This window comes from Anabrus simplex, chromosome 1 (assembly GCF_040414725.1).
Source record: "Anabrus simplex isolate iqAnaSimp1 chromosome 1, ASM4041472v1, whole genome shotgun sequence".
NCBI lineage: Eukaryota > Metazoa > Arthropoda > Insecta > Orthoptera > Tettigoniidae > Anabrus > Anabrus simplex.
In genome coordinates this window covers 1,496,820,520-1,496,836,879 of record NC_090265.1, presented here as the reverse complement: position 1 = coordinate 1,496,836,879, position 16,360 = coordinate 1,496,820,520, and the positions used below count along the sequence as shown (strand labels likewise).

General features: G+C 37.9%; 1 protein-coding gene across 2 annotated transcripts in view; it reads left to right on the top strand.

The window, feature by feature from the left end:
* vap (RAS p21 protein activator vap) overlaps nucleotides 1-16,360 on the top strand; it is a 446,783-nt gene that overhangs the window by 293,213 nt on the left and 137,210 nt on the right. For both annotated transcript variants that reach the window (XR_010858638.2, XM_067137984.2), the window contains exon 11: nucleotides 6,920-7,040. Coding sequence is in view for 1 of the 2 variants with exons in the window: in XM_067137984.2 (XP_066994085.1) it covers nucleotides 6,920-7,040 (121 nt within the window). In the remaining variant the exon portion in view is untranslated. The remainder of the gene's footprint in view (nucleotides 1-6,919; nucleotides 7,041-16,360) is intronic.

Below are 16,360 nucleotides of genomic sequence, written 5' to 3'. Positions count from 1 at the left end.
GAAGAGGAATTGGGAGGGAGAATGCAAAGCTGGAATGAGGATTTTAAGAAATATGGTTTAAACAGCAAGACCAAGACGGTGGTGATGAAAGTGTCCGGGGAAGGAGCAGAACCAATAGTCACGTTAAATGAAGCCCAACTGGACAGCGTTCCAGTTTTCAAATACTTGGGTAGCGTTCTATCAAATGACAACCTAGCAAAACATGAGGTGAAGAATTGAATCTGTTACCTCTACTACAGTGGTAACACCAAACAAGGCACAAACAGAGTTAAAAGGGGAAGGTAAGAGCAAACTACACTACATAAGAAATCACTACACACTCGGAAAAACAGTAGCTGGCATTACGCGGATCTCCAACAAAACATGAACGTAAATGTCAGTAGGGCCAACTAGTGAACAACAAACCGGGAAGATGAAAAGGGCTGGGAACCTACCAAAGGCATGGACATGGCGTAGATAGCGGATTCCGAAATAAATGGCCGTGATCCTTAGATTTGAAAAATATTATTTACCAAATAATTTTACAAATATATTTCACATACAATTCCAAGTTACGAGCTATAAATTCAGTGATATACATAGCTTATTTCGTAGCAGTGTAAATTCAAATTTCAAATCGACTATACATCTATTTACCAATGCAGTTGTACAATGCAAAATACAGTGAAGTGAAACGGTGTTTTCAAAATCTAGCGTACCTCAAGTGATACAGAACTACCAGAGGCAAACCCCAAGGGAAATAATATTAAACTACAATCTACATATTTTAGTGAAACAAGAAATGGAAATGCCTCGGAAACGAACAGGTAAGCCCAGATGAAAAACTAAGGCGTCATAAGTAACTAATTTGGTGAATCTAGGCGAGGTTAGGGCAGACTCCTGTAAGAAAAGCAAATCGGAACATTACGGAAATTTTAGCAGGAACGGAATTCAAGAGTGCTTACCCGAGGAGAGTGCCATCCCGGAAACCGGGGGACGTCAACCAGCTAGGCTGCTCGCAGACTGATAGACCAAGACAGACAGAATTCAGGATACAGAATTAATTCGAACACTGCCTCGCTCACTATATATAGAAAATTCCGGCCTTGGAGGCAGCCAATCAGCGTGCACGAGTTCCCTATCGCCACCTAGACTCACCAATCACAACCTTACTTTCGATTGCGAACTTTGACTAACATTCTAGAATACGCCTGATCGCAAATGTTGTATTTCCAGAACGGTCAGAAATATTTTCTAGAATACATTACAAACAAAGTAACACACCCTGTACAAAGTTATGTCACGTTCTGGATCTTTCCAGGAACTATAGAACAGAATTCTACTATTTACAAATGCACGTCACCAATCTTACACAGTACAGGTTAGGTCATTACGTTATCTTATGCTCTACAAATAACAGTACAGGTTAGGTCATAATAAATAAAACATTATATAGTATTTCGCCAATAAAGTCTTTAAAAAAAAAAAATAACATTCCACTCACACTACATAGTTCACTTGTAACAGAATCAATAGGGCAGCACAATTTTACTACCAGGTAAGACACCTGCTGTGGGATGAGCAAATACTTATGAAAACAAAAATTACATTGTACAAGTCCTATTATACACCAGTTCTTACATACAGTCTCGAAACCACAACACTAACCAATAGAGATAATTCTAAACTCCAGGCAGCTGAAATGAAATTTCTACGCACTATGATCCAGAAAACCAGGAAAGACAAGATTAGGAATGAGAAAATTAGAGAAGAAGTAGGAATAGATGATTCTCTCCTCAATATGATTCAGATATCAAGACTGAAGTGGTGTGGTCACATGAAGAGGATGCCAGTTAACAGAATTGCAAGGAAGGAATTTGACAGAAAAGTAGAAGGAAGACGACTTGTGGGAAGGCCACGAAGGAAATGGATAGATTTAGTTAAGAATGATGTACTGCTGAGAGGTCATGATTGGAACAAGTTGGTGGAGGAGGAATGGTACAAGGACAGGATGAGATGGAGGAGGCTCATATACCACACCCGGGAAACTGGAGATGGTTTAGGATGATGATGAGTAAATTTAAATTCATTAATTATAGTATTATAAATTGAGAGATGTTTTGCCTCTTTTGTAAAATATTTTGTAATATGTACATAATATTTTTAAAGTATTAAAAATACAAAAACAAATAATAGTTATTTATTAAACACAGAAGAAGATATTACAGTAATTAAAAGTAGGCCTATGTAGCATTGTACTGTACAAACTAAAATAAATTCAAATTCTGTACCACACAGTTAAATCAGTTTAAGACTCAAAGTTTTAGCAAAGTTCGATATAAATAATTTCTGCAAGTGTATTATTAAATAAAATATCACCATGGATTTGAAAAAACCAAGAACAAGTTAATTTGAATCAAAGAAAAGTATTTTAAATGCCAGGAATTTGGTACAGTTAAATTCGAATCGCTGAATCTAGGTCTAGTATAGGTGTCTGATGGCGTCTAGTGTGTGGAACATATCAGACTGGTATCTACCACTGATGGGGTAGCTTGAAGTTTTTTCCGAGTCCTATGAAACATTGTCCAGTTGTTTGTTTCTTGGATTGAGCTCTTTTATTTTGACAAAAATTATTTTGTATTATGTGGAGATTCATAACTTCAGCAAGGTCATATTGTTGGCTCCTCCCTGCAAACTTGAAGGCTTGTGAAGCATCAGCCCATGAGATGTGAGTTTTATGGGGAAAATACGTGAAAAAATTGTTGATGCGTGCTGGATTATCGCGGTCCTACTGTATTTCTCAATAATTCCTGTAAAAGAAATGAAAACATAATAAACTATGCTGTCCCTACAAAAAAATATATATTCTGTAAAAGTAAGTGAAGCCTGAATTTAATTACAAAGGTTGGAACTTAAATAGTGGCAACTATTTATTTACAACAGATACAAAAGATACAGGACCTTTACTGTCCTTCAGTGTAGTTACCAGCATTGTGTATAACCTGTTGCCAGCAATGTGGAAGTCTTAGTATACCTTTAGCAGAGCCTGTTCTGTTGATGGTGCGAATGGAGCGGTCTACTGCCTGTCGAATCTCTGCAACAGTTCTGAAGCAAATGCCTCAAAGTGGTTCCTTCATCTTCGAAATCAAATCAAAGTCACAAGAACTTAAGTTTGGGGAGTATGGTGGATGGTACAGTACTTCCCAGTCCCATCGACTGAACAAATCAGCCACAGTTTGCGCTGTATGCGCCCGAGCATTGTCGTGCAAAATGATAGGTGAATTCTGCAGAAAGTGTTGCCGCTTCTTTCTCAAAGCTGGTCGCAGATGGTGCTCCAAAAACTAACAGTAATACTGTGCATTGACGGTTTGCCATGGAGGAATGTAATGCGTTAGGATAACACCATCACAGTCGTACACGAGGATCACCATAACTTTCACCGTACTGGGGCTCTGACGAACTTTCGACTTTCGTGGTGACCCATAATGATGCCATTCGTTCGATTGGCGTTTCAGTTTTGGCTCGTACGATTTGGCCCATGTCTCATCCAGGGTTATGATACAGCATCTCTCCTTCATGCTCATAGCACTCCAAGTGCATCTTAGCAGCATCGTAACGCAACCATTTGTGCATTTCCGTTAAATCATGCGGAGCCCTTCATGATGCAATTTTTCACATGCCCAGGATGTGAAGCACAGTCGTATGCGCTAATCCTGTTTCTTGGGCGAGCTTACGAATCATCTGGTTTTGATCACTGTCCAGTAATGTGGCAAGAGCATGCACTACTTCTTCACTGACACCCGTAGGACGACCTGCGCGATGAATGTCCGTCACAGTTTGCTGACCTTCGTTGAAGGCTTTTACCCAACGTGCCACTGTTCTGTAAGGCAATGCAGATTCCCTGCAAGCCTCTTGAAGACCTTGATGACACTGTTGTGCTGTACGACCTCTGGCACATTCAATCTTGATCCAACTCCGTTGTTCCTGTTTGGAAAACATAGTGACAACGTTATGTTAGACTGCTAGCTCACAAGTGACTGTTTCTCTAGCTTGTACGCACGCAGGTGGTGTGGGAAGGGCGAGTCCATTTGCTCTGAGGTAAGATAGGTGTGTAACCAACGTGTGCTATCAGCGATAATATTAGATTCCGTTGCATAGCATCTCCACAGCAGTGCTGCCACTATTTAAGTTCCAACCCTCGTATATATAGTATGCTGAATTTATATATTGGAATATGGTTGCAGTGCATACTGTACATATTAGATGTAACAATATTTTTATTCATTCCTTAATTCCTTCCTATATTCCTTAACTATTATGATTAACAAAGCTATTACTTAAATAAAAAGATGCATTACCGAGCTCGATAGCTGCAGTTGTTTAAGTGCGGCCAGTATCCAGTATTCAGAAGATAGTGGGTTCGAACCCCACTGACGGCAGCCCTGAAGATGGTTTTCCGTGGTTTCCCATTTTCACACCAGGCAAATGCTGGGGCTGTACCTTAACTAAGGCCACGGATGCTTCCTTCCCATTCCTAGGCCTTTCCTGTCTCATCGTCGCCATAAGACATACCTGTGTCGGTGCGACGTAAGACAAATAGTAAAAAAAGATGCATTAGTGTTTTCATTATTAAACATGCTTGTTTATAAACATGTGTATAGGCCTAATTAAGTTATGTTTCCCCTTTATAAGTTTCTGGATTTAGCGTGTTAAAACAGATAAGTTACCAAGTGTATTAGTCCATAATATAAGATGCAATCCAGTTTATATTACAGGTATACAATACTATATCTGTGAACTTGGTAACAAGCTTGAGAACCAGCCTAGAACATGTGTAGTTACAAACATGTGTATGGGCCTAATTAAGTTATTTTTCCCCTTGGTAAGTTTCTATTTCAATATTGCTTTCAACAATCAGTGAGGATATATTAATGATGATGATAACAAGAATAATAATACTACAAAATTGTCAGAACAGTAACACAGTTTTCTTGTGTTAAGTTATGTGTGAACTTAACGTTATGCTTCATGTTATTAATTTCATGCTACAATATAATCACACAAAAAATTAAGTAAAACTGTTCTTCCTTTGGAAATGAAACAACTTGCACTTTCGGTTCTGTCGGTTAATTTCCTTTACACCTGGTCACACAACATTTGTAGGGCTTCTTGTCTTTTACTGAAACGAATTTGAACTGTGCATCACATAAATACACATTAAAAACAACCCATTAACACTCAGTTTTCATCTTCACTCTTCTAAAACAGTCACACTATGAAACATTCATACATTCCTAACCTCAGCATAGTGCTACACAACACCAGGCGTTTGCTGTTGTTATGACTCATCTTGGCATGCCCATCATGCTGTTTGTAGGTAGCGCACAGGCCTTCTTAATCTGGGTGGCATTGACATAACAGAGCTCTGTGCTATCATTGAAGCTCTGTGGTACACGCTGTCCAGTGAATGTCAGCGCTTTCTGCTGTTTACTGACTCCTTGAGCTCGTTACAGTCTATTGATGCATGTTTTCCCATGGCATCCTCTGTGCAGCGGATCTAGGACCTGCTGAACGGGTGTTGGAAGGTTAGCACCAGAATCACATTTCTGTGGCTCCCTAGCCACATGGAGGTAGCGGGAACGAGTTAGCTGATAGGGCTGCCAAAGGGGCAATCATGTTGCCCCTGTTGCCTTACAAGGTTCCAGCCAGTGATACTGCTTCTTAGCTGAGATATTTGGTGATGTCCCAATGAGAGCTGGAGTGGCAAGCTGAGAACAATTAAAGGAACTGCGAAGATACGGAAGACTTCCCTTCGAGTTTCTCAGAGAGAAGCAGTGGTATTATGTCATCTTCGGACTGACCATTGTATAGCAACGCACTCCTACTTACTGAAGGGTGAAGCCCCCCCCCAGTGTATACTTGCTGCGTTGATCTGACCACAATACACATCCTTACTGAGTGCACGGACCTGGCCGATCTGCGCCGTAGCCTGAAACTTCGGAGTACCATCTCCCTCACCTTACGAGATGATGAGCAGTCAGTAAACCTCGTTGTCCATTTTGTGGGGGATAGTGGTCTGTTTTTTCATGTTTAAAAGTGAAGTTTATGTTTGTTTTTAATTTTTATATTATTGTTAACTAAGTTTTTATTCCATTGACTGTGTTTGTATTTATCTTTATGTATTTTTAATATGTTCTCTTCTTTAACTTTTTATGTGATTGAAATATAAAATTTTGCTTTAGAGGCAATGCCTTATTTAATTTTATTGCATTTTAATCTATTTTAAATTCATAATCATTTCTTTATAAATAAGTCACAGTCAGGAATAAGGCCTAAGATCATAACAATTTTCTTTATCATTATTTTTTAAACCCTAGTCATTGAGTAATTTTAAATTATAATTTCATTTCATCTCGTCTCAAACCATTAGGGCCAGATGACCTAGATGTTAGGCCGCTTTAAATAAACATCATTATCATATTTTAACTAAGTCAACACTGAACAAACAAGAAGGAAGAATAATTTCCAATGAATAGAAACTAGAAACGAGGAATAATGAATTAATTATGCCTGTGGAAATGGTATTCAGTGCCAGTTGTCTTTCTATGGTAAACTAAATTTATATTCAAACTCTTGTTGCAAGTTTTATAGTCAGGCTGAGTAGCTCAGACGGTAGAGCACTGGCCGTCTGAGCCCAGCTTGGCGTGTTTGATCCTGGCTCAGTCTGGTGGTATTTGAAGGTGCTCAAATGTGTCAGCCTCATCACAGTAGATTTACTAGCACGTTAAAGATGAATAACATTATTATAAATTTTATATAGTTGTTACATGTTTGTTTCCATGCACATTCGTGGTTTTGAAGTCATAACATTGTAAACAGTTTGTAAATATTTTATATCCCTTTGCATAGTTTTGTATGTATGTTTTATTTGTTTTTGCAGTGATGTTCCTCCTGATGTGATAACATTTACTGTTACTGTGTACAATAAAGGCAAGAGGTCGAAGGATACTGAAGTTGCTGAGCTAACAGTAGAGCTGAGCACATTAACAAATGGAGATGAGGTATACTAACATATATTCTGTTGGCAGTAAAAATAGAGCTTGCACAGATAATAGACATGATTGAAATTGATACTGATAAGACAATGTAATGTTCTCAATTATCCTTTGTATCCATGGAACACTAAATAGTGAGTTTCTGTAACGTCTTTCTATTTTTGTATAATTTCTTTATACCAGTAATAACACTAGCAGAAAATGAAATCAGTGTGTTCAGAAAAATATGACCTTATGGAACTGGAATTACATTACAAAAACCACTTGTGATGTTTCGTGAATGATTAAGTTTGCAAGACAACCTGGAATGTTTTATTGGTCAACAAGATACACCATTATTTTTCGTACAATCTTGAGCTGTATTTGTGACAACAATGGTGTAACATTAGTTGCAAGTAGTATAATACTTTCATTTGTTTTCATGTTTTATGAACATCAACCACTGTTTCACTTGCCTGTCGTTTTCATACTGTAAACCATTATTTACAATCTGAGTTTTTCTGTGTGTCCTGTTTCATTTTTCAAGAGTGTAGCATAGTTTTGATTCATCATAATATGAGTAAAATAGTGAATAGGAAAGGAAAGATCAGGAAAAGAAAGATATTGAATGTATGTTGTGACAGGATAAGGACATGTAAAAAGCACAATCTTTAGGGAAAGCATTATAAAAGAATATTGGACATTTAATTTACACGAGCAGAAAGAGTTTGGAGTGAAATTATTTACTCTCATTCACATTTGCATCAACAGTGTTACTTTCAGCGAGTGTTTCACTGTTGTTAAAGGGCATTTCAGTAAGTAATGCACATCCTGGTGAGTTTCTTTAATGACGTACTGGATAAGGATCAAATTTTATATACAGCAACTACAAACCTTCCTTGGCAATGCTATGAAGTTTCAGTCATGGTAACATAATAGTTTTCTAGTAAAATGGCTACTGCACATACATGAAGTACATAAAAAACAGAGAGCTGTGATTGAATTTCTTTTTGTGCCTCAGGAGTCCATTGCAAACATTCACAAGCACTTCGAGAAAAGTGTATGGAGTTCAGGCAGTGGATAAAAGTATAACTAGTCGTTGGGTCAGCAGAGTATCAGATAAAGCAGGACTATCAGGTATTCAACTTTTGAGGAGGCTACATACAGCTATGACACCGACGACTGTTCAACATGGAACAGTAGGCAAATAACAGTCAAAGAAGTGGGTACTCAACTTAATATCTCTGTGAGTAGTGCCAACACATTTATACATCGCTTAGGTTATTCCAAGGTTTGGTCCAGCTGTGTTCCTAGGTGCCTAACTGACGACAATACGAACCAAAGGAGGACGATTTTTGCAGAGGTGCTTGAACATCACAAGGCGTATGATGATTTATCCAAAATCATCATGGGATGAAACATGGATTCATCATTTTGAGCCTGAGACCGAACAACAGTCCATGAAGTTGGCGTCACACAAATTCTCCTCGGGGAAAATAGTTCAAGTCAGGACCCTTCTGGGATTCTGAAGGAGTGAGTTTTATTGGCACCTTGCCCGCTGAAGTTTATATAGAGAATCTCAAAAAACTTGAAGAGGCTATTTTTACATGTTCATCATCATAAAGATGTCAAAAACATCCTCCTCCAACATAACGCAAGGCCACACACAAACCTGTGCACCCGTGAAGCAATCGCAAACTTGGATGGACTGCTCTTCCTCATCCACCCTACAGCCCTGATCTTGCACCATTTGATTTTTATTTGTTTGGTCCCCTTAAAGATACTCTCCATGGGAGGTGCTACAACACCAATGAGGAGGTCATAGATGAAGTCCGGACATGGCTGAGAAGCAAACTATCTGAATGGTACAGCAGCTGTATACAAGTTCTTACATCTTGATGGAGGAAAGTCCTAGATTTGAATGGAGACTATGTTAAATAAAAGGTATTTGTAGCTAGTGAATTGTGGAATAATGTAATCTATTCTGTATAGCAAATAAACCTCCAATGAGAAAAAAGAAATTATGTGCATTACCTATTGAACCATGTAATATTGATCGTGTGGTAGATATAAACACATCAAAAGAAATGGAGTATATATTGGGACCCTAGAAAGTTGTGAACAAAATGCTTAATTCTTAGTGGAAAAAAGACTTTAAATGTTGAAAAAATGTGTTTAAAAAGGACAGAAAGGCATAAAGTGAAAAGTCAAAGTCAGAGATACCCGTCTCCCTTAATCTCAAAAACCATACATTGGGGAGAGGGTATTGTTTATTGTAACCGTTTCATAATTTGTGATACATGCAGTATACAAAATTAAGAGTAACTTGAGATAATTAATGAGAATTGTGTTAATAAATGGTACATTCAGTACTGGTACATTCAATGAATATTAATATAAAACAGATGATTAGAGATTGAACAAAGAAAGAATAATGTAAACAATGTTGGAGTTATGTTGATAGATGGCATTTTGAAAGATAAACCGAAATATTTATGGATATTGACATCTTTTCAGATTATAAATAAAACCTCAAAGAATTTCAATATTGCCTTTATGGGCTATTAAGAAAAGAGAGAAAATGAAAATTAGAATACGGCAGACTAATAGAACTACTACAACAAGGTAGTTCCATACTATACCTTAAGCCTATGTACCTAATGGCTCTAGACTTCAACGGAGTTATATTATCTAGGTTACCTTAGATACAATTCAGTTCCTAGCTGACATGTATCACATCCTTTCCTTCCCTCAGTTACCTACTCCACATTCCCCTAATAATGTTAAATAATTTTGCGATTCTCCCCGGGTATATCCATTCCCTGTTCAATAACTTTACAATTGTATACAACTGATTTTCGTTCTCAATTTTCTTTACATCCTCCTCATCTATAAATTTCTCTCGTATTTGCTTTGTCATTGAACAATCTTTTATCAGGTGTGCCCATCCCATTTCTTCAGAACATAGTAAACATTTATTTTCATCTCTGTTTTGTCTGTATGCTTTATTTTTATGTATCCCTATTAACCACCATATTATTCCCCTCATTCCCTTTTTTGTTATAATCTCTACATTTATCCTCATTCTCCCACTTACATAACAAAATTCTTCTAATGACCTCTTACTTCTACATTGTGCATCAATACATTGCTTTTCAATATCCTTAATTCTTAGAACTATTTTGTTACATATTCTCATCTTCTCTATACAGTCTCTTTTCCAGTAATATCCCATTCCCATCGTTTCCAAAATGTTCCGTACCTTATCTACCCAGTATCCTTGGTTCTGATGTTTCATTTGGTGTTGATATGCTATCTGTAGTACTTCGCCCACTTCTCGCAACTTCATTTTCAGCCAATACTTCATTATCCTTTTAATAATATCCATTTGCAGACTTATATCTTTGCACATCATTCTCACTCCACAGTTAGTTGTACAACTGGGTAGACCCATAATTATTTTACCAAATCTACTCGTAATTGTATCCAGTGAATCAACCCTCCCTTCAACTCCCCAAATTTCCGCTCCGTACAACACTCTAGATTTAACTACTGCATTAAAAACATTTTTATACACTCTGTAGTCTGTGTTGGGCATCATCTTCTCCAGTATGTTAATGGCTGACAGTGCACTCATACCTTTTAGCTTCGATCTTTTTATTTGCACTGCCCATTTCCCATTTCCACTTAATATCAAACCCAAGTATTCCACTCTCTTGACAACTTCTAACCTCGTCTCGTCCATCCACCATTTTTCATTCTTTGACAGTTTATATCCTTTTTTGCACACCATTACCTTGGTTTTCTGTGCATTAATTTTTAAATTCCACTCTTTACAGTAATTTACCACTACATTTATACTACCCTGCATACTATTGGGTGTCAAAGTGAGCAGGATGATGTCGTCAGCAAAAATGAGACCCAGAATATCCTGGTTCTCAAGACTTGGGTAAACCCCTGCCTCAAAACCTTTCGATTGAAAGATATCATTTCTAAACAGTAGGAAGAGTACTGGTGACAACTTACAACCCTGTTTTAGTCCTACTTTAGAGAATATTTCCCCAAATACTGCTCCCTCCTTAGTTTTAATTGAGCACTTCACTTCTAAATATACGTTTTCAACGCTCTTATCTTCTGAGACACCCCGATCCTTCTCATCTTGGCTACGACCGCCCCTCTGTTCACAGAATCAAATGCTTTCTCCAAGTCAATAGCAGTAATGTACAATTTTCCACCTTTCTTTTTTATATACTTATCCATTATTGTTTTCACTACAAAAATATTATCTGTTGTCCTCATCCTTTCTCTAAAGCCTGACTGAAGTCTCTCCAGGATCGATCCCCACTCTGCCCACTTCATTAACTTTATTGCTAACACACCTGTAATTATTTGGGTTAGATTTATCTCCTTTCTTCTTGTAGATTGGGCAGATCACTCCCTCTTGCCAAGATTTTGGAAACTCCCCTCCTTCAAATATTATGTTAAATAGTTTCACCATACTTTCTAGAATATCCTTATTCTGCGCCACCTGCTTCCAATATTCGTTAGTGATGGCCGAAATCACTCCTGATTTGCCTTTCTTGGCTTTCCTTAAGACTCTCTTATTTCTTCCACCGATATTTCCTTGTCTAATGCAGGCACAGTACACTCCAGCCCTACCGATATTCCGTTTTCATTTATTCTCGGTCTCCACCTATCTCTAATATTTTCTAATATTGCTCCACCCAGATAGCCTGACTTATTTCAGTCTGCCGTGGAAGCTTCCGCATTCCACAAATCCTCCTAATTGTACTCCATACTTTCCTACTATCATTCTGTTTTGCCTTGCTATTTAATTCAACAAGTCTTTGGTCCTGCCATTCAGACTTAGTTGTATACAGTAATTCCCTATATTCTTTTCTCAAGTTACAGAATTCCATCCTATGGTTTTCTCCCCCATGCTTCCTATATGCCTTCAATGCTTTCAGTACTTCATACTTTTTATGCCTACATTCGTCATTTTACCAACATTTTCCTATTATGTTCTGCCCCTCCTTTATCCTCATCTTCTCCCCTGCCATCTTTATAGTGTTTTCTAATATTTTAACTGCTGTACTCGTTTGGTTAATCTCGAACATTGAGTCTATTCCAGCTTTCACTATCTGGCCTATTTCTCCCTCATAATAGTTCATAAACTCCTTCTTTAGCTCCTCTCTCCACCTGTATTTAGTAGCTAACGTTTCTTTGAATTTTATTGTATTACTTGTTAATGCCCTACCCTCTCTATCTTTTACACTGACAATAATTGGTAGATGATGTGACCCACCCCATTCCTTAACCTTCATGCATTTAATCACAGGCAACGCATTCCTAGAGCATAGCGCAAGTCTATGCTACTACCCCCTGTTTCCGTTATGTATGTCAGGTTCCCTAATTCGTCGCCATGCCACCATCCATTCAAAATATATAGTTCTACCGTACCACACAGCTCTAGCAATTTTTCTCCATTTTTATTACAGCCCTTATCCTGGCTCACTCTCTTTTGTATATAAACTTCTTCTGCCTCCTTGTCGTACACCAGCTTCTGAACTGCAACCCTCTCATCGAAGTCCCCCATTATTAGATTGCCTGCATCCTCAAAAATGTTTTGAATTCTATTAATTTCTAATACCAACTCATCAAAGAAATCCCTTTTCGCAAATGGCGAGGCTTCAGAAGGGTTGTAGACAAAACCAATACTTAAATCTGGCTCATTCTCATCGTACATCTTTATTTTGACCCACATCATCTCCTCCATTTCTGATTCAATTTGGACTATTCTAGCTTGCAAATCCTCCCTAACCATAACCATTATCCCACCCGGATATCTACCCCTGCCAGTTCGTCTTTCTTTTGCCTTATAATAGACTGTGAACTCTTCTATCTCTACATTACTTTTCGGTGGAATCCAGGTTTCCACACATGCGAGGATATGCAAGCTACGTAACAACTCTTTAAAAGATTCATTCTGTAACTTACTTCTAAGGCCTTCAATATTGATGTACCCTACTATTATCTCTAGTTATTTCTTTCCCCCCTGCCCCTCACTCTGGCTGTTCTTCTTAGACCTCGTAATCCAAGTAACACCCAGTTCATCAAAGTTCTCATCTAGAGGTATTAACACATTCCCTATCGAGGCCACCCTCATCTAAATTATCTTTCCTGTGCCTGAAGTCCTTGTGACTCACAGGTCTGCGTTTCAGTGTTGCTTCTCTCATGGAGTCAGCACTCAGCTGTCGCTGAAGATCACCAGGACTGCCCTCCCGTTTAGTTGTCTCTGCGTCTGCTTCTTCCTCTCTCTGTCCTTGTCACTTCACTACCTGGTCATCACTCGCTGCTCCGCCTTCTGCTGATCTCAGCTGCCTCGTGCGTTCACCTTCCTCCTCGGCCAATGTACTCACCGTGTAGTACATATTCTTTAACTGCTCTACCCCCCATGTTCTGATTCACTTCCGGTCACCCACCACTAATTTGTTGCGCCTTATGTAGGCCATTAATCCTGCACGCCTAGCTTTTCCTAGGTGGAACTGTAGCATTTTCTGGTTCCTTAAGGCTTCTTTCTCCAACTCCTGTTTGATCCAATATTTTTCACCTTTCAATCGGCTTGTATTATACAAATTCTTCTTCACTAGTAGGGTTGATACGAACCTCACTCTCACTGGTCTCTTGCCTTTTGCTTTCCCCATTCTCTGTATCTCGTCTATATCGGCCTCCCTGCAGCTAATCTTCAACCTCTCGTTAATTAGCTCCAACACTTTGGATACCAGATCTTCTTTAGTGTCCTCAGGTAGCCCATATAAAAAAATATTTTTCTTATGGGTCTCCTGCTGTCGCTTTTTCTCCTGCCATCTCAATTCTTTTATCTCTTCCTCCATTCTTCTCACCTTATCCCTCAAACTTGATATTTCCTTATTATTTTGGACCACCATTTCTGTCACCTTGCCTATCTCCTCTTTCACTATTTCTCGAAGTTCACTTGATTGCTCTCGTAGTAACTCTCTCATTTGTTCAGCTTGAGCTTGAGCCTTACCGATTTCCCTTATCTTCTCCATCTCTTCCTATCCAACCGCATTATCATGATAGGTCCGGGGTACATCTCGACCCCTCCAATGACCAACAACACTGCCATCACTGAAGCATTAAAAGTAATAAACTTCATTGTTAGGTTCCGTATTGAGTTGAGACTATAGTATTGAGTAGGTGGAATATTAAAATTTTGTATTTACTTTAAGCATCACTGAAGCAGCCATCAAAATTGAAATCAAACTCACCTGCTGTCCAGCTCTGCAACCCATGTTGCGCCTCGTGGGTCTGCCTCTACCGTGCCAATGACCTATCGTCGCCCGGTACAATTCTGTTGAAATCCCCATGTCAGCACTCACTCACTCAACAGCCTTCCTCTTCGCTTGCACGATTACAATGATAAAGTGAGAAATAAAGTTATTAAATAAGCTGAGAATTTTAATTTTATATGCATTATAAAGTAAATATAAGTTTACATAGGCCTAATATTAATAAATAACAATACAATGAAACATCTCTTCTGTGGACACCATTCTGTGGAATATCTGTTATGAGAGGTAGTTGCTGAAACAGTGCTGAAAAAAATATTTTAAATATTTCAATGGCAGAGATAATCCACTTAAAATATCATAATTATTCATCTTCATTTTGATTATTCTAAACCATTTCTAATCAAATATTTGTGTGGGAGATATTAGAAGTGATTTTACTGCCTTTACAAACATTACAGCATTGTCTGTATTAATTTAGCATTTTTTTTTAACCATGTTATTCTCAAAAAAAAAAAAAATTCTGTTAAATGGTTCCATTGTGTTGTCCCCATACTTGCGATCCAGCATGACACACAAATTCTTCATCCCAACTGAAACTGTAAACAGATGATGATGATCAATTTCCAGATTATTTGCGATTTCTTGTGCTTTTTCTTGGAACATAGGCCCTCTACTTCTGCAAAAATTGACTCCCACTTTATTTTCACTCAATTCCTATTCTCCTCCCACTCACTTAAAATTTCATTTTTATTCTACACAGTTATGTTTATTTAAGTTTTTCTGCATTTGAATTTCAAAGCAAGGTTTCTCATTGAAAGTCCTTTTTGCACTTTATATAAATCTGTTTGTTCTTGTCTCGAGATCTAAACACACTCATCCCTTGGTACTCACGTTTCCTGGCTGATTGAAATGCTACAGTATTTCTGTCTCAACAATTAATGCATATGTCCCTTCCTTGTAAAGTTTATCTATACTACAGTACTTGGCCTTGATGTTATCAGCAACAATCTTTATGAATAGAATTATGCAAGCTGGGTTGGAAAATCCCTTTATATCTTTGAGTAAACAATCACTGGCAGCATTCCTGGGCAGCTAGAATACTCTGAACATACACTAATTAGAAAGCAAGACAACCATAAAGAAAGATGGAAAGAGACCTGTACAAAAAAATTAACTTTGTGGCTACTACAGCATTCCTTTCTCTCTTTTCCTTAGACTCAAAATAGTACAAACATTCAAAAGGACTCGCCTTATGTCTGCAGAATGGTTTTTTAAAATAAGGATGACAGCCCGGTGTTTAAAAAAATTTGAAACGTGTAATGTGCCCACTTGACAAAAGTGGATGAGACTAATGGCGACGTCAGCTGTCCAGGTTTTGAGATGTCCGCTTAAATTGAGGCTTATTTAACACAATTCTCGTATAAAATAAATTTGACTCTGTGGAAAATTGTCCATGTAGGGAGGTTATGTCATGTTTGGCTGTAGTAATAAACAGGGCTCAAAAAATGTTCTGTTGTCTTAGCTGACAATTCTGTAAACCGGACACAACAGTAAAATACAGTGTGATTTTTTGGCCTTAAATTATCGTTTCTGGTATAAAAATTACAAGCTTACCTTTGTACAGAGGCTATTCCTTGAAGATACAAAATAAAGGCAATACGAGTGAAACTTAACAAAGCAGCGGTGTATGCTTTAGGTCCGTCTTGTATTTTGAGCACTGAAATACAAATTATTCATTATTCTGGATGGATCGCCATTCATGTTAATAAACATTCAATAATGAATGCTGTCCGACCCCACTGATAGCCTTAGGTTCAGTAAACTAAACCTTATATCACTTGACACAGGTAATACCAACACAGTATGAAGTAACTTACCAAAAACTTGTTCAGAAACTTGCTTCACTTCATCCCCTTGCCAAGCACTTAGAATTCATATCATTTGTGTAGAGTGCTTTGATTTACTTTTTTCAAGTCCATAACAGAACCTGCAAGCTAGTTCTTAAAATGCTATGCTAATGTTTCAATCTCCTTT